The sequence below is a fragment of the Oikopleura dioica genome, chromosome PAR (genome assembly GCF_907165135.1).
Source record: "Oikopleura dioica chromosome PAR, OKI2018_I68_1.0, whole genome shotgun sequence".
In the NCBI taxonomy this organism is placed as follows: domain Eukaryota; kingdom Metazoa; phylum Chordata; class Appendicularia; order Copelata; family Oikopleuridae; genus Oikopleura; species Oikopleura dioica.
This window is the reverse complement of record NC_137293.1, coordinates 6,346,296-6,362,734: the sequence shown is the minus strand read 5'-3', so window position 1 is coordinate 6,362,734 and position 16,439 is coordinate 6,346,296. Positions and strand designations below refer to the sequence as shown.

Genomic DNA, 16,439 nt, shown 5'->3' with positions numbered 1-16,439 from the left:
GGATCATCCGCCACTCATCGCGCGCCGCCATCTCCTTACTTTGTGGCCAGATATTTGCATAATTCCGTTCTCCTTAGAATACCGGAAATCCGACAAAAGGAGGACTTAAAGTCTATTTGCTGTAAATAGCTTTGATCGTGATTTTCAATACTATGATTTGAAATAAACAAAACTGACTGTAATGAACACTCATTTTTGCGTCTAAAAATTCGGTTTCCTAATCAAGGGTGTTGGCTAAAAATTCCAGTTGGAATTGAAAACAACCGGCGCTATCTTCTTTATATATAAAAAAGCAAAAACAATTATCGCTGGAATTCGCTCGGATTGATGAAATAGAGATGGCCGGTAGTTCCGACTGGAGCTGACCGGGCGTCACCCACTGGGCAGGATGTTGCAGCTTTTGAAAATACGAAAACGCCATCCCTGAAATTAGACGCATAAGGGTATTCGGGTTTCCAAGAATGGAGCAGAGCAACGTGAACAGTGTTTGCAAATTCTATTGAGGCAATTGACTCTACAATCGACAGAATACCAGGTATTTTAGAAGTCAGAAAATATTTCGTTGTAAGTCGGTGGCTTATCATCCGCTTCATCAGCTTCGTTTTCAATTCGAGTTTGAACTTCACTTGAAATCGATGGAACTGTATCTCTGTTCGTATTTCCCGGTTGCACTGTCACTGGAGATATTCTCAGCTGAGTAGTAGCCCGATCATCTAGTCCATGTATGTCCGGACAATTTGTCTTAGGTTTTCTCTTCCAGCCTAGCATCCTCGTTACAATGTCACAATATTCATTACAGCACTTGCATGGCAGACAACACCACGGTTTACAGTCGCAAAAAAGAATTGCGGTAAAGCAGTATCCCCAGCAGATAAACCAATATTTAATATTAAGATATTGCGCGACAATTACCATCCAAACTGGCGCGAAAATATAAGCAAGAAAAATGCAACAGCAACTACGATCATTTGCCATTTTCTCTGGTTGACAAATTAGATACTGTGTAGCGACTCTGTTTTCACTCAAGTTTTATTGATTATTAAATATCATCAGCTAGAGCACTTTCTGTGTAGGAAAAGACGACAAGTTTTAGGATTGTTTCTCGGTCTCGAATAAGTCTTTATATGCTCGTGGCTCATCATTTTCACTACTTTCTTCAGTTGTTTTTGATAATTAGTATTTGATCATCGAAATTCAGCTTCAGTGTGAAACAAATCGTCATAAGCTGGTGGTTTGTCTTCACGCTCTTCTTCTTCCTCCATTCGAATTTGGACCTCTCTTGAAATTGATGGAACTGTATCTGCGTTTGAAGTTGGAAGTGGTGAAGCTCTGACAGGTAATCCTCTCGGTGGATTTGGTATTCTTGATCGAGGAGCAACTTCTTCATTTTCATCTATTTCTTCCTCTTTTTCTTTGTAGAAACACTTGCAACAGCCATTTTTCAAAAGACAGACAAAAATAAAAAAGATAAAAATTAAAAGTAAAGATAAAGGAATCGCAAGGACCGGTTTCGGCATTTATTTTGTAGCAAAGTGCAGGATCAATTCTCATTTTATCGACATTTAATTGGCTCTCAAATAGACGTTAAATACATGTTGAATATTTGAATTTCCATGACAAATTTGCAAGAGCTGAAAAAGTCGAAGAACAAGATTTTTATTTAAATAAAAGTGCACAAAAATAATGAGTATTTGATCATCAAAACTCAGCTTCAGTGTGAAATATATCTTCATAAGTCGGTGGTTTGTCTTCATGCTCTTCTTCTTCCATTCGAATTTGGACCTCTCTTGAAATCGATGGAACTGTATCTGTGTTTGAAGTTTGAACACTGACTGGCAACCCTCTCGGTCCATGTCTCGGTTGTGTTCTGACTGATGATCTTCTTGATAGATGAGTAGCTTCTTCATTTTCATCATTTTTCTTGCAAATACGGTCGCAAAAAGCGCCCTGACAATCGGATAGACAGTCACAAAAAGAGTACGACTCTCCGTTGATATTTCTCTTGCAAAAACAAAGGGAATATTTGATAGTATAATATATCAAACAGATTATAACACTCAGTAGATATAATGCAAAATATATTCCCAGTTGTGCAGCCTTTTATATTGTAAAGCAAAGTGAAGAATCTTTTCTGCTTTTATTCAGATTTTATTGACTCTCAAAAACCAAATAGACGTAAAACTTGCACATTGAATATTTGCATTTCCATGAGTAATTTTGCACGAAACTTCCAAAGAAATCAAATTCTCCGAATTAAAAAAATATCTCCCTGGAGCGTTATTTCTAAACGGTTGTTTCCGGAAAGAAGTGGTTTATATTTAATTTCCCGGACAGTTGTTTTCGGTCGCCAAGGCAGGAATGTTAGGCGCCAATCGAATGAGAATTCTTTTTTCATTTCGTCATTCGAAATCGGCTTCGGAAACTCCAAACAGGCAATTTGGAGATTGGGAGAAATAGGAACGCGCTTGGGATGCAATTAAAGTTCCGGCAGTCAAAATCGAGCTATTCCATCGAAAAACGCCAAGTCGAGGTGACAGCGGACAGACATCTGCACCTGCGACGAGCGCTTTTCTTTTTCTTGAGAAGTTCAATTCGAGCAATTAAGGACCGCCAAGACGAATTATCGAAAAGAGAATTGTATTTCGGTTTTTAGCAAAAATTTTTGATGAAATATTCTTTCGTTCTTCTAGCATGTCGGGTCATTTTTCGAAAAAGTTTGCCTCGTCCATCGCAGGCAAAGTTTGCAGCAAAATTGTTAATGGCATCGTTTAGCTGTAGATTTGCATTGCAAAGGTTTTCGGTGCCAAAATCAGTGTGGATTTCTTGCCTTGATTCGAAGCCATTTTCTTCGTAGCAGAGATCTTCGAAGTTCGATGAGTCAAATTTTCCCAAAACCCGTGTCATTTTAGCGTTGAATCGTCTATAAAATGCTGTGTTCCGGCCGAATTTATTCTTTGGAAGAGAATTGGTAATGTTCTAAAATTGATTCTCAGCAATTTCAAAAAAACATCAAACTCGAAAGTAATTACTTGAATCTTTTCGTCAATTTTATCCAAATAGTATTTCGGATATGCAGGGACAATTTCCAACTTGAAGCCGGCAAATTCTTTATATCCATCAGTCCAGAGTTTCAAGCTCGTGTATCCCTTAGGATAATTTATCCCTAGGCTTATCGCGGCTTAAATCGATTTTCTTCACCCTTGAGTACTTTTGCGCGCCATTTATGGGTAACATTCGTCAAACAAAACAAGGAATAACTTCACTAGCAGATTTTTCAAAACTTCAATATTGAGCTAAATTTTCGTCAATTTTTGATGAGAAATAATGCTCTTATGTCAGTCAAAGGGACTTTTGGCAGGCATCTCACATATCGATTTTGCTCAAACTTCATGATATGATAGTTGAGTGTCTATTCTTCTCATAACTGAAAAAAAATTCATGATCCGGGCTACCTCTGAGATTTTCTAGCGCCTCAAAGTTGACTGAAACTACCAAATATGAAAATTCAAGAATTTCAACTTTTGATCTAGGCGTGCTATGATAACGATCTATAGCTTTTCTTGAAGCTTATGAGTCACTGAATTCATCGAGGTGGTTTATTAAGAACCAGCCGGTCATTCTGGCGGTTCGTCGCGGTTCAAGCCTTTAGAAGGGTCGAGATCCGGCAATATGTATATCAAAACGCATATTTTTCCATAACAAGTCGTTTCAACATATTTTCGATCCAAACCGCTTGGTTGACCGCGCGGTTCACAGTGGTTCACAGCGGTTCAAGCCGGTTCACGCTCTTTATACTATCAAAATGCTGATATATGTATATCAAAACGCTTCTCTACTCAAAAGGAATCATTTGAAAAGGTTTTCGAACACAACCGCTTGGTTGAACGCTCGGTTCACGGCGGTTCAGGGCGGTTCATGCTCTTAATATTAAGAAAATATTAAAATATGTATATCAAAACGCTTCTCTACTCTTAAGGAATCATTTCAACAGGTTTTCAAACCGAACCGCTTGGTTGACCGCCCGGATCACAGCGGTTCAAGGCGGTTCACGCTCTAAATATTCACAAAATGCTGAAATATGTGAGTGGTCGTCATCTGCCCAAGATCGTCATCTGCCCAACTTGGGCAAATGACGACCTGGGTGAATGACGATGCAATTGAACTCAAAATTTAAGAAAAATGCAGCAAGATAAAAGTTTAACTGACTACTTGCGAGAAGACTACTCGCAGGAAGTTGGCCTCTTATCAGTTCAAATTCAACAGTTTTTGTTGAGAAAACAATTTCGTCTGCTAGAATCTGGGACATAAGCACCGTTTCGAAAAGCAACGTGTAATGAGTTTTCGCCAACTATAGCCTATTTTAAATAAGCTGCGCGTATACGCCTTTCTAACGCTTGGCGCCGGAAAAAGGTGCTAAAGTCGGTCTTGTGTTTAGTCTGAACTTTGAATGAAATTTAATTTGAATTGATTGAATTAAAATGTCGAAGTGGAACAGTCCCAGTGGAACCGAGGGTACTCGGGCCGAGTGAATCGGCAGCCAACTCTCGGTACACTTTTGAACTTGAGTAATAACTTTTGAAAAGTAGAGAAAAGTTATGAATCTCCTCCGGAAGCTAGCTCCAAGTATGGAAGAGTATAATACTCTGAAATATATCGATCGGACTTCCGGACATGGACAGTGATGAATCCGTTCCTGTGAAACACAGAAAAGCTTTTTGAAATTGAAATTCAATTACTGATCGTCATTCACCCAAGATCGTCATTTGCCCAAGTTGGGCAGATGACGACCTGGGCAGATGACGACTTGGGCAGATGACGACTTGGGCAAATGACGACCACTCGAAATATGTATATCAAAACGCTTCTCAACTCTAACGGAATCATTTTAACAGGTCTTCAACCGATTCCAGGCCCGTTTATACAATTCAATCTACGGCGGGGGCAAGCCGACCCGAAGGGGAGGCCAGGCCCGTTTATACAATTCAGTCGGCAACTGGGCCAAGCCGACCCGAAGGGAAGGCCAGGCCCGTTTATACAATTCAGTATCCCCCTTTCACATGAAGAGTTGGAAGACCAACGACGGGAACTCTTCCCCAGGTCAAAACCCTTTCTTGCTCTTCCTCGTCATTCATCTCGATTCTTGACACCTCTGCTTGGAAAGTCCAATTCGAATTTGACCCACAATGAATAGTATTGCGGTACTCATCAGTCTTTCTATCCCTGTGAAAGATTCTAAGACCATCAGAACGACATCTTGGGCGTAATTTTCTATCATCTTCGTATTCTACTTCAAATACTTTTGGCACGATGTCAAATGGATAATCTAGCCTGATGGTCCAGCTGCAGCGCGCTTTGCCCGGATAGTTGGCTGGGAAATTCGGAGACGTCAAGGTCTGCGGCGATGTAATCCACCCTCCACAGTTCAAAAAGTATGGATCCCATGAGTTGGTACCATAAGTAGTGGTCCATAGGGGCCATCTTGTTGTTGTGGTTGCTGTTGTTGTGGTCCATGGCTTCCAATACGTTGTTGTTGTTGTGTCATACTCGGCTGTGACCCAATCAGCAGAAATAATGAACGATGCAAGTATGAGAGGCTACAAATCAATTTTACCTTTTTGCGGCTTCAACACAATTAAGGGTGTCGTACTCAAATTTCACCAATATTTTTGAAAAAATTCTTGCCTTGATCTCTACTCACTAAAAAATAAAAATGCTTACCTTCATCTACCTTGCTTTTTTCTCTATTGAATGTAAGCCTGCTATTCTGAAATCAGTAGCACCCGAGAGGATTAGAAATTCGAAACCAGAAAGGGATTGAGACTTGACTCGTCTCCTCAAAGTCAAAACGATAAGGTTAAGAAAAAATACTTCTCGGTAGTTCAAGGTTTTGATTGTTGATTTCTTCGCTTTCATTTAGTTTTGATAATTATTGTGGCATAAGGTGTCCCAAGAGCTGTCCGGGGAACTGGCGCTGAGTTGATAAAAGTGAATCTGAAGAGTGCACAAGTGGCCAAGGCGAAACACTTCAAAGTTGATGGAGCACCCGTCATCGGAGGAAGCCGAATTTCACTTAGAATATGCAGCAGCAGCACCACCGCCACGGCGTTTGGCAACTCCGCTACTCCGCGACTTGGCGCAGCAGCGGCAGATCTAGAATTTCCTTTTTGCGATAACGATCTGTCTATGGAAACTTCGTGGTTTTGTAGATACTAGCGTTCCGCGCCCCCCGGTCCAAGAATTTATACTGTAACTTTTTTGCTTCCTTAGAATCTATACCGGATTTCCCTATTATTAAAAAAAATTTCAATAAACTCGATTTTTTTTGTATTTTTCATTTATTCTCGACGAATTCTGAGATTCGGAGAAAAGCAGGAAGAATCTAATTCTTGTACAGCCGGATGATCTGCTCGGCGGTGTATGCCTTTCGACATGTTGGGCAGTGCTTCTGAAGAAGTTTCGCCAAGCAGCTGTAGCAGGCAACATGGCCGCACAGAAGAGTGGATTCCTGACGATCGTTGTCGTTGAACGACTCGAAGCAGACGTTGCAAGTGGGTCGTTCTGAAATTAAAAGGGAGCAAGCTAAAATAAATAAATATAGTACCTGCGTATGTCAATAAGTCATGTGCAGCTTGGACCGAGAACTTCAAGTTTTCAACATCCACCTTTGTATTTTTGAGTGCTTTCTCAAGGTTTTCAGAGTCAGCGCAAGCTTCCTTGAATCTTTTTGTGACGACGCCAAGATGAGCAGCTTTTTCTTCAACTATGGATTAGCAATTATTGAAAACATAAATTCGAAATATTTGCAAATTGCAGTCAACCCAGGCCTGCAGATTGTTTCTTCTTGGCATCATCGCAACAAGAGCCGATGAAGAAGCCTCGAGGAGAAAGATTCTCAGCACCACACTTATTTGCTGGGCATTCGAACTTTTTCTTAGTAAAAGCATGAGCGCCATAAGATGAACTTGGATAGTTCTTGTAGCTATCGACGGACTTCGAAAGAAATTACATTTCAATTAATGTTACGCAGAACAAGCTGTTGATTGTTTAGCTATTTTTAGTTACAGATGATAAAAGATCAATTCAAAGTCCTTATCATTCGAAGCAAACTGTTATTTTCTCTTTCATGAGACAGTGGATATCATCCTTGAATCCGTCACATTCCATGCAATATCCAGTTTGAGCCCACGAAGGATTGAAAGAACTTTCATCTCTCCTCTTAAGATCCATTTTTCGCCCTTTCACAATTCGATTTCAGAATTTTTGAAAAAGTGAATATATCACAGGCCTGATAACAGCCTGACTCCTGCCAAAATAGGGAAAACGAAATCAGTCGAAGCCAATTCTCGAAATCAAAATTCTTAGACCGAACCAACTGAGCCGATAGCCCTGCTGTGATTCAATGAAACGCTTTCTCTAGATTGGAATCCAGAAAATTAAATTCAACAGACATTTTTATTTATTCAACGTCTCAGAATTCTGCTTGGAAGAATAGTAACTAAACATGGGAATATAAGAAGACAATCGTTCCGGTCCGCATCCAATGTTCGCCACGCTTTCCGCTTCTGTTATCTCCACTTGATCCACATCAATTTCAATCACATCATGTGACAGTACAGACGGTGCTTCATCAGGAAGGTTTTCTTCTGAATCCTTTTCTTCTATTTCCGAGAGGTGGCTTTTGCAAGTGTGCATCGAATAAGCGGATTTGAACTTGTTGGACATTTGGGAAGAAGTATTGCTATTTCAGGTTTTTTTTGCGTTTAAAATAGCCGACAATTCATTACCACAGGATCGAAAACATGTGTAGAAAACCTGACTCAGGGTCTGAGAGATAATAGAAGAAAAGCCGCGTAGCGGCTTTTAAAAATCCGAAGCCGCGAGGCGGCTTCGCCGGAATTTCAAACCGCGGCTTTCAGACTCTGACTCAGGAATCCTGAGTCAGGATTTCAACACAGGTTCCCGAGCCCAGTCATTACCAAATCGTCGAAAAACCCTTCCTGACATTGTTGATCAGCGCATTACTTTTCTTCTCCAAAACATCCATCACTTTATTTTGCTCCGAATCATCGTGCTTGAAGTTCAAAATCGTGCAGATGATGACGATTATGATCGAAAGAACAAAAAGTCCTGTCGCGACCCAGAAGTACGCTGAAAATTAAAACCCGTTTTTTTCCGATGATTTTTACCTGACAATTCATTCTTTTCGGACATTCGAAAGAACGATCGACAAATCGCTAGGTAGCAGGACTTTGGAAGCTTACTGTAAATAGCGCGGATTCTAGAGAGACAAATGTGAAAAAAAATGCATGATTAGTTTTAAAGTTGTACCAACTGAAAAGTGAATGACAGCTCCGCGCGCCTAGTTAGCATAAAACGCTAATTCTTAATTTATGCAAAAACTTCACGTTGAAACTTGTTCCATGGAGCCTAGTAACACAGAACTTGTTTCAAACAACACCTGCGAATTTCAAAAACAAAAGCACTTGAGCTACTGAATTGTTTAATTCAAAGACTGTTTATGCGTCTGTCTGAGAAATTCCAACTTGAATCAGACACGAACCTGAGATAATTTCAAAAAAATTTTTGCGGGTCTGAAAATCGTAAAAATTCTGAAAGTGCAGTTTTCTTCAGCTTGTTGAGACGAGTCGAATGGTGGGTCAAACTCTTGATAACTCCAAGGATTGACCGGTTAACCGGCTGGTTACCGGAAAATACGTTTCCGGTCGCCGTTTTTGTTCTTAAAGGATGATGAATGAACCCGGAAACTGATCCTTATGATCAGTTCTACTGTGGGCGAAAAGATATTGGTCGAATATATAGCGAAACTTTTTTTAACGATAAAAATTCTAAATTTTGTATGTATTTCGTTGTTGCTGCACCTTCCTAATTTTCGGTCCCATTTTCATAAGAAAATAGAATTTTGGTGATAAGCATCTTATGGTTAGAGATATGATTCTCATTTTTTCACCCACAGAAGAACTAACTTCAAGGACCAGTTTTCCGCTTTTTTTGTCATTCTAGCATTTCTAGAACAAAAACGGCGACCGGAAATGTATTTTCCGGGAAATTGCCGGCTAACCGGTTAATCATTGGAGTCATCAAAAGTTTGACCCATCATTCGACTCGTCTCGACGAGCTGAAGAAAACTGCACTTTCAGATTTTTTATGATTTCCGGACCCGCAAAAATTTTTTTGAAATTATCTGAGTCAGGGGCTAAAGGAGCTTGAATGAAAAGCCGCGTAGCGGCTTTTTTTTTAAACCGAAGCCGCAAAGCGGCTTCGCCGAGATTGCAATCTGAATCTTAGTTCAAAATCAGATTTAAGTTGCAATTTCGGCGAAGCCGCTGCGCGGCTTCGATTTTAAAAAAGCCGCTACGCGGCTTTTCATCCAAGCTCCTTTGCCCCCTGACTCAGGCTTTTGCCAGGACACAAATAGATGGTTCCCTTTATTAGCGAATCAAAAGCTTCAATCAACATGTAGGTTGAAAGAAAGCAATTTGATTCGTCAGAAGCAAGGAAACCTTCTGTTTTGTTGGATAAATAAATAAAATTTATTAAATAGATAGTTTTGAATAAAATTCTTCAGCACAGAGCAATTAGTTTTCTTCATCACTGGACGATGGTTGATCTTCGTATCCTTCATTGAATTGAAACGTTGAAATTTCTTGCGCCTTCGGCTTCGTCAGTTCTGCCAGAACGTTCACTGACGAAAACAGTTGGTTGAAGCTCAATGTTCAGTTCTTACCGTTGATGGATTCGTTGTCGTTCATCTGCCTGAGCAACGATTTCGCAGTGCTGCTTTTGTTCTTCGACTTGCGATTTTGAGCAAACTCAGATTGGCTAGCCCGCGCTTGTCGATTCTGCTCCTGGAGGACGTTTCGGTACTTTTGAAGGTCGGAAATGACTTCGGCGCTTAGCGAGGTTCGGCCTTGAGGTCCGTCCATTTTTCGCTTCATTTCGTTGAGCAACATGTCCATTCGTTCAATCGCCACTTTTTGGATTTCGATCTTTTCTCCGGGATACCATTTTAGGGCGTCGTTGAAGTCGGATGAGGAAAGGGTGTAAACATGCACGCTGAAAAATTGATATGAATAGAGCAATCGAATTATGCCTTGGCCAACCAAAATTCTCCTTTTCCGCCTACGTTTGACTCTCGTCTTTTCATTGGTCAAGCCACAAAAAGTAAAAGTAAAAGTAAAAGTAAAAAAGTCCGGTACTCACGTGTGTTGGCCGACGATTGATGCAGTTCGACGCAAATTAGGAGCGAAAAGACAGATTTCGCCAAAATGATCGCCTTCCGAGAGGATGATCGGCTTGCCAGTCTTTTTCGTCTTCACTTGCACGGATCCTTGGCTGATGAAGTACATCTACAAACATGTTCATTTCACGAATTAAAGGAAAAGACTAACATGAGTGCCCTTTTCTCCTTCCGTAATTATCTCATCTCCTGGCAAGTAAACTTCAAACTGCAGTCGACTGATCAGCTCGGCCACGAATTCCGGATCAGCAGTCGCCAAAAACTCGACGGATTTAATCAGCGCCCGGCAGTTGAAGTTGACGATCTTTTCGCGAAGAAGCGGATTCAACTCGTTGAGAATGTCGGTTTCGTTGAACATTTTTCCCTTGAAGCGAACCTCGTAGTAGTCTCGCACGCGATTTCGAAGGTCGATTGGGACTTTGCAGAAATTCATGTATTCGTCCATTTCAGTCATTTTTTCCTGAAAACATTATTTTCAACCATTTCTTAGAGAAAGGTACCTTGTACTGGGAGCTGGAGGTGTTCAACGCATGGATTAAGGATGTAATCTCGGCAATGGCGATGGCAAAGACCAAGCAGCCGGAGAACATGGACCACATGACGATCCCCATGTCTACCAAACACAGAGGAAAGCTTCGACCATATCCAATGACCATCATGTTTGATGCGGCTTTGAAAAATGACCAACTAAAAGGAGATGTTGTCAGAACAATTGACGGAGAAAAATCACCTGTATTGAATGAATGGCTCTTCGTTTTCCAACTTTCTCAAATACGGCCAAGAAGGTCCAAGAACATTTTCTAGCGGAGTATTGTCATATTCTCGCGCGGGAAAATCCATCATTGAGGGAACAAGGAAGAGGATCACAGCGTTGATGTGGATGAAAAGGAGAATGTACGAAATCAGCTTGAAGAACTTCACCACCGTTCCGTTGATTGTAATTCCGTATTGAAAGCTAGAATTAATTTTTTACCCAGAAAGAGATTTGAACCTACCTGAGAACGTCTTCCCACTGGTTGAGCGTCTTCGTTAATCTGGAGAGCCGCATGAGTTTGAGAAGCTTCACCATTCTCAAAATCTTCAGGAAGATCTTCGAGTCATTTTCAGTGCCAAGCAGCAGGCCCAGGCAAATATCCCAAGGCACGGACGAGATGAAATCGATGATGAACCAGCCTTTGATGTATTTTTCGCGGATTTCGTCGGGGTCGAAGACGACTTCTGTTTCTATTGCTGTTTCTTTCAGGAATCCTAAAAAAGGTTAAAAGCTGTTTTTTGACAGTTTTTTTACCTGTTTTAAAGTTGAAGAGAATATCGATCAAAAACCAAAAGTCGGAAAAAGCGAAGAGATGAATGTACGCGCGCCGTTGCTCCGGCCTCGTGCAGAACGCGATTTGATAAGGAATGAAGATCACGTTCACGAGTAAAATGATCACAGTCCCGATGTCCCAAATGATGCGAAATGTCGAATGCGGATGCATCGTGAAAGCTGGAGCAGCGTCAAGCTGAAATGATGATAGAACAGGCTTGAAAAAAGGAGTACTTACGCGCTGTTGTTCATTTTCCAAGCGATCCCTTGTGGAATAATTCTGATATTTACTGTTCCCTCGAAAGCTTAACATTGATACATTTGAATTCCGGTGGGTGATGGCACCATCTACTGTCAGTGTCATTTGTCTGTTTCCCGGTTCAATAATTACTGTACAAATTCATAATAAAAAAACCCTGCTCTCGAACCAGTCCTAGACCCCGGAAGGTCGGCAAACGGATCTTTTGCCTCCGTTCTCAGCATTTTTTGAGGGCACTGACCTCTAGCCCTTTATTCTTTCTGAAAAAAATATATTCAAAAGCTCCGTTTTCAACCCTTTCATACCTTTTTTCTTCGTTGGCGCTGGACCTTTGAAGCCTTCTATGATTTTTGAAAGACTGAAGTTGAAATAAAAACAAAGTGGGATCAAGGGATTTGTTCTAGAATCGAGAGACATTTCCGCGAAAATCAACAACTTACGTGAAAAGGCTCTTTCTCACCAAGCCTGGTTCTGTGATTACGTACAATTACAGCAGTTCAATTATCGCGGAGTGCGCCTTTTGTGAGCGGCGGAATTCTTGCGGTCGCGAAGCATCTGCAAAAGTGAGGGAGCCCGTACTGGTGCCTTTTTGACATAACTATTAACATTCCACTTGCATGTTCTTAGATAGGCCCAGAATGGAGTCTGGCTTAGCGATTCAGGAAGTAGGAAGATCACACGCGATTACAAGCTTCGCTACGGGCTACGGGCGAATTATCCGAAGATGAAATCTTGAGACTTTTCTGATTGTTTTTTTCTCCTGAAATCAACGAACACTTAAGTTGCAAATATCAATTTGACCAATCTCTGTTTTCAAGAAACCAAATTGTCAAACTTTACTGATCTTGAAATCAACAAAACTGAACTATAAATGAGATATTTCATGTATTTTATACTTTTCATAAAACTTTGAAAACTTTGAGTTTTGCATCGAAAATCGAATAGTAATAGATTTATATAGAGACAGCTATCGTTCAGTTGACGAGGTCGGGCTCGGGGAGGACGCCGTTTGTGGGCACTGGAATCCCGCCATTCACGGGCACTGGAACTTCTGGATGCGTCGCGGGTTCGGGCAGCATATCTAGCTCGGTCATGTACGGTGGCGAATCACTGTAACTCTTCATCAGATCAGCTGCTTAGTCTTCTCTTACCTTTGCTGCTCTTCATCTGCTGACGAGCCACCTTCTTCATCTGTCGACCAATCATCTTCATCAATTTCTTCTATGTTTGTAGTTTCGTCCATGATTTCCTTCTTGAGTCCAAAAAGTGGCACTTGTTCCGGCAGCTTACTCGTTTGTTCTTGGTGATACTGGCCTTGAATATTCGCCAATGGTTCAGTTTTTATCGCCGATTGGTGGCCTAGGCCGAATTTACTGATCGCAACATACGTCGATTTTCCATTCGGGTTGTAGTCCAAGCGCCGACCATTCTACAAAAATCATTATAACGAGCATGTTTTTGTTTCTGACCTTGAAATTTTCAAGGCATCTTTTTGTGTGAAGATTCAAGCAGGTCTTCGCCCTCCGTTGATTTGCAGCTGTGATTGTCAAGGTGTACGTACACCATTCGTGATCGCAACAGATGATCGTCCCCAACGCTGGAAAGTTGTTTCTCTTCTTTGGTCGTCTTTTTACAGGGCGACTGGCCCAGTTGCGTATTTTGATCCCGTTCGCGGTCGGTTCCGAACTGATTGTTTTCTTGACGATCTTAGGCTTCGATTCCGCTTTGTCTGGGGAGTGTTTGAGTCTGGCTCGACCTCTCGCTGAATTTTTAGTTAGGGAATGTTTTGAGGGAGAGGATAAGGAGACCTGTTGGATTGCAGCGCTTTTTGACCTTGCAGACGAAATATTCGCTGCCTTCTTCTTTCATTAAAAAGTCTTCCGTACATTGGACGCTACAAGATTTCCTAATAAGAAGGCAGAGAGCGTTTTTGACTCACCAAAACCAGCGAATGCAGTCGATACATTTCGTCGTCGTTGTTTTAAAATCTGGAATAGTATTTAATCGTTTCGCGCAACCGCCACAAGTGTTGTTTGGATGGGGCTGGGTGGGAATCATGGGCGAGTTGCGGAAACTGACGGAGGGAGAGGATTCGGACTTTGTTCGTTTCTGGCTCGATTGTTCGAGTTCGTGCTGCTCTAGTTGGACTAGACGCTCGGTTTTCTTGCGCTAGATTTTGATATTGAAAAAATGGCGCTAAAATGGGAGGAAACCTTTCGACCGCGCTTGGAAACATCCTCTGTACTTGTATTGGAGTGATATTCTTCTTCTTCGTGATCCGTTCCATTCGTTTCAATATGCGAGTTTCTTTTCAGAGACGGCTCTTCTTTCTTCTCAACTTCTTCCTTGGCCTTGGTGAATTCGCCTAGCTGATTTCGAACCCTATCGACGGGAGGTTTTGGAGGGATAAATTCGTAGGGTTGTGCGTGTTCTTGGGATGCATTGCTTTCATGATGTGGATTTCCGTTTGTGATTGGCAGTGGGGTAGATGGGCGGGAGGATGATTCGACTGGACTTGTTCTACGAAAACTAGAATGATGTTAGCTTTAGAATTTGACGATCGAATAAAATAGGGCTTCCCCTTGTTCATCCTCGACTTGATGCTTGTGTCCCCTAAATCATCGTCTACCTAGCAACGCTACTGCGTGGGCGGGATGAACTAGGGGACACATGCATCAAGTCAAGAGTGAACTAGAGGACCCCCTGTTTTATTATCAATTTCAACTGGAAGGGGCTGTAATTTCAATCAAAAGACGCTGCTAAGGCAGAAAAAAATGGTGTGAGTTTCGTTGTAACAATAACCCGAGCCGCCATAAAAAGCGAGCTGTCACCTCAAAAGGCCATTTTATGTCGATTTGAGAATGAGTCGATCAATAAACATTGATCTTGCGCGAATTCGCATTTGAAAACTTGGAAAAATTTTCGATCCTGATGTTACTGTATTCCTACAGCGGCGAAAAAAAACGACTACAAGTTCAAGCTTCAATTCAAACAAACAATTGGTCATTTTCAGCAAACGCTGAATTGTTTTTTGTTTCTTTTGTCGCATCACTGATCCCAATGGCGGTCTCTTTTATCGATTTTGGTTGATTGGACACAACGAGCTATTCTCTTCCAGCTCGAGTTCTCATTTTTCTTTTTCCCTTCTTTGACAATTTTACCTGTTATTGGTGATGTTAAATTTTCTTTCACAGTTGAAGCATACAATTTCCTTCGCCACAGCTGGCAAATAAAACTGTAGAACTTGGCAGACCTTACAGTCGAACTAAATGAACAGTTGTTATTACTGATCAAAATCGATGATAAAAGAATGATCTTTCAGCGTTGTTATGGTCGTAAACAGATTAACGGCATTTTTCGCATTCTGCTAGAAATTTCGATTTGCATCAAGCTCAATCGCAGAAGCACCAAGTCAATCGGACGGTCAGGGTCGCCCGGGGGAAGTTTACGATCGCAAAGTGTTTCTTTCAACAAGTTTTTCTTTCCTGCCTTATTTTATCATAAAAAATCCCTTGGCTCATCAAATCATCAAAAGCTAATTGCTTGGTTTCAAGAAAACTGTGTGCAATTATACATGAAGTCAACATAATTCGGGTTGGCTTCTTTACTGCGTGACAACATGTGTTAAAACCTGAGTCAGGGTCCAAAAAAGCAATAATGGAAAGCCGCGTAGCGGCTTTTTTAAGAAATATAGCCGCGAAACGGCTTCGCTAGAATATTTTTCTGCTTGAACTTGTTATTCTAGCGAAGCCGCTTCGTGGCTTTATTTTTAGAAAAGCCGCTACGCGGCTTTACATTATAGCAATCTAAAATTAATCAATGTAACATTATTTGAATATATTGAATTCATATTACGCAAATATTGATTTTGAATTCCTATTTCAAAGATTCATCTATTCACCTTTTCTACAAGAAATTCTGAAAAAAGTAAGTTTGAAATCATTTCTATAGAAAAGAAAATTTATCGATTTTATGAAGAAAATCAAGCATTGGAGATTTCACTTTCAAGAAAGTGGTTCGTTTGTGCTAATTTCGGCGCATTGGATTCGTTCCAAAATGACTCAATCGAGCTGTAATGCATCTTACTGTATAAAAGTGACGATAAAATGTTAATTGGAAAAAGGGATGAAGAAAATTTGACACGAAAATGACCGAAAAAAGCATAAATGCGAGTCGTTTATCTCGAGTTGTTGAATTCAACAACTTTAGCTTTTACTTACCCACAGTTGAATTGCTGATGATAGTGTTGGATACATACCTTCATCGTCCGAAGATGGCCGGGGCGGGGCTGGAAATGGCTCTGCTCTGGTTGTTTTTTTTTTGAAATTCGTCGATTTGATGCTGGTTTTGTGCGAGTTGGCGCGATTGGGCGAGTTGGTGCGCGCTCCAATCAGCGTTGGGAACAGAGGGTCGAGTGCGAGAGTAGTCTGAGTTGAGCCACCCTGCTCCCAGCTCAACGACAAAACCAACCAAACAAGACACGACGAAAATGAAGACATTCCAAGACGCTGAGCAGTTGCATCAATTCAAACGATAACATCATCGTTGTCATTCTTTGGGAGAACTTTGTTTCTCTGTCGGACAGACTCAACTTGAAGCTACTAATGAACTCAAGC

The 16,439-nt window shown here is 41.1% G+C and overlaps 2 protein-coding genes across 2 annotated transcripts; both read right to left on the bottom strand.

Moving 5' to 3' along the window:
- Positions 1 to 9,538: 9,538 nt before the first annotated feature.
- LOC145702456 (potassium/sodium hyperpolarization-activated cyclic nucleotide-gated channel 2-like) lies at positions 9,539 to 12,193 on the bottom strand. The gene is made up of 11 exons (XM_081779684.1): positions 12,129 to 12,193; positions 11,996 to 12,083; positions 11,803 to 11,930; positions 11,547 to 11,760; positions 11,254 to 11,506; positions 10,989 to 11,213; positions 10,759 to 10,945; positions 10,410 to 10,718; positions 10,222 to 10,367; positions 9,746 to 10,074; positions 9,539 to 9,703 (listed from the first exon to the last, which is right to left on the bottom strand). Exons 2-11 carry the CDS (start codon positions 12,045 to 12,047, stop codon positions 9,597 to 9,599), a joined length of 1,950 nt encoding a protein of 649 aa, XP_081635810.1. The 5' UTR covers positions 12,048 to 12,083; positions 12,129 to 12,193; the 3' UTR covers positions 9,539 to 9,596.
- Positions 12,194 to 12,689: 496 nt separating this feature from the next.
- On the bottom strand, positions 12,690 to 16,174 carry LOC145702808 (uncharacterized). The gene is made up of 8 exons (XM_081780082.1): positions 16,082 to 16,174; positions 14,985 to 15,088; positions 14,037 to 14,352; positions 13,763 to 13,992; positions 13,632 to 13,717; positions 13,293 to 13,585; positions 12,975 to 13,252; positions 12,690 to 12,933 (listed from the first exon to the last, which is right to left on the bottom strand). The coding sequence occupies exons 1-8, from the start codon at positions 16,085 to 16,087 to the stop codon at positions 12,798 to 12,800; spliced, it is 1,449 nt and encodes a 482-aa protein (XP_081636208.1). The 5' UTR covers positions 16,088 to 16,174; the 3' UTR covers positions 12,690 to 12,797.
- Positions 16,175 to 16,439: the final 265 nt, after the last annotated feature.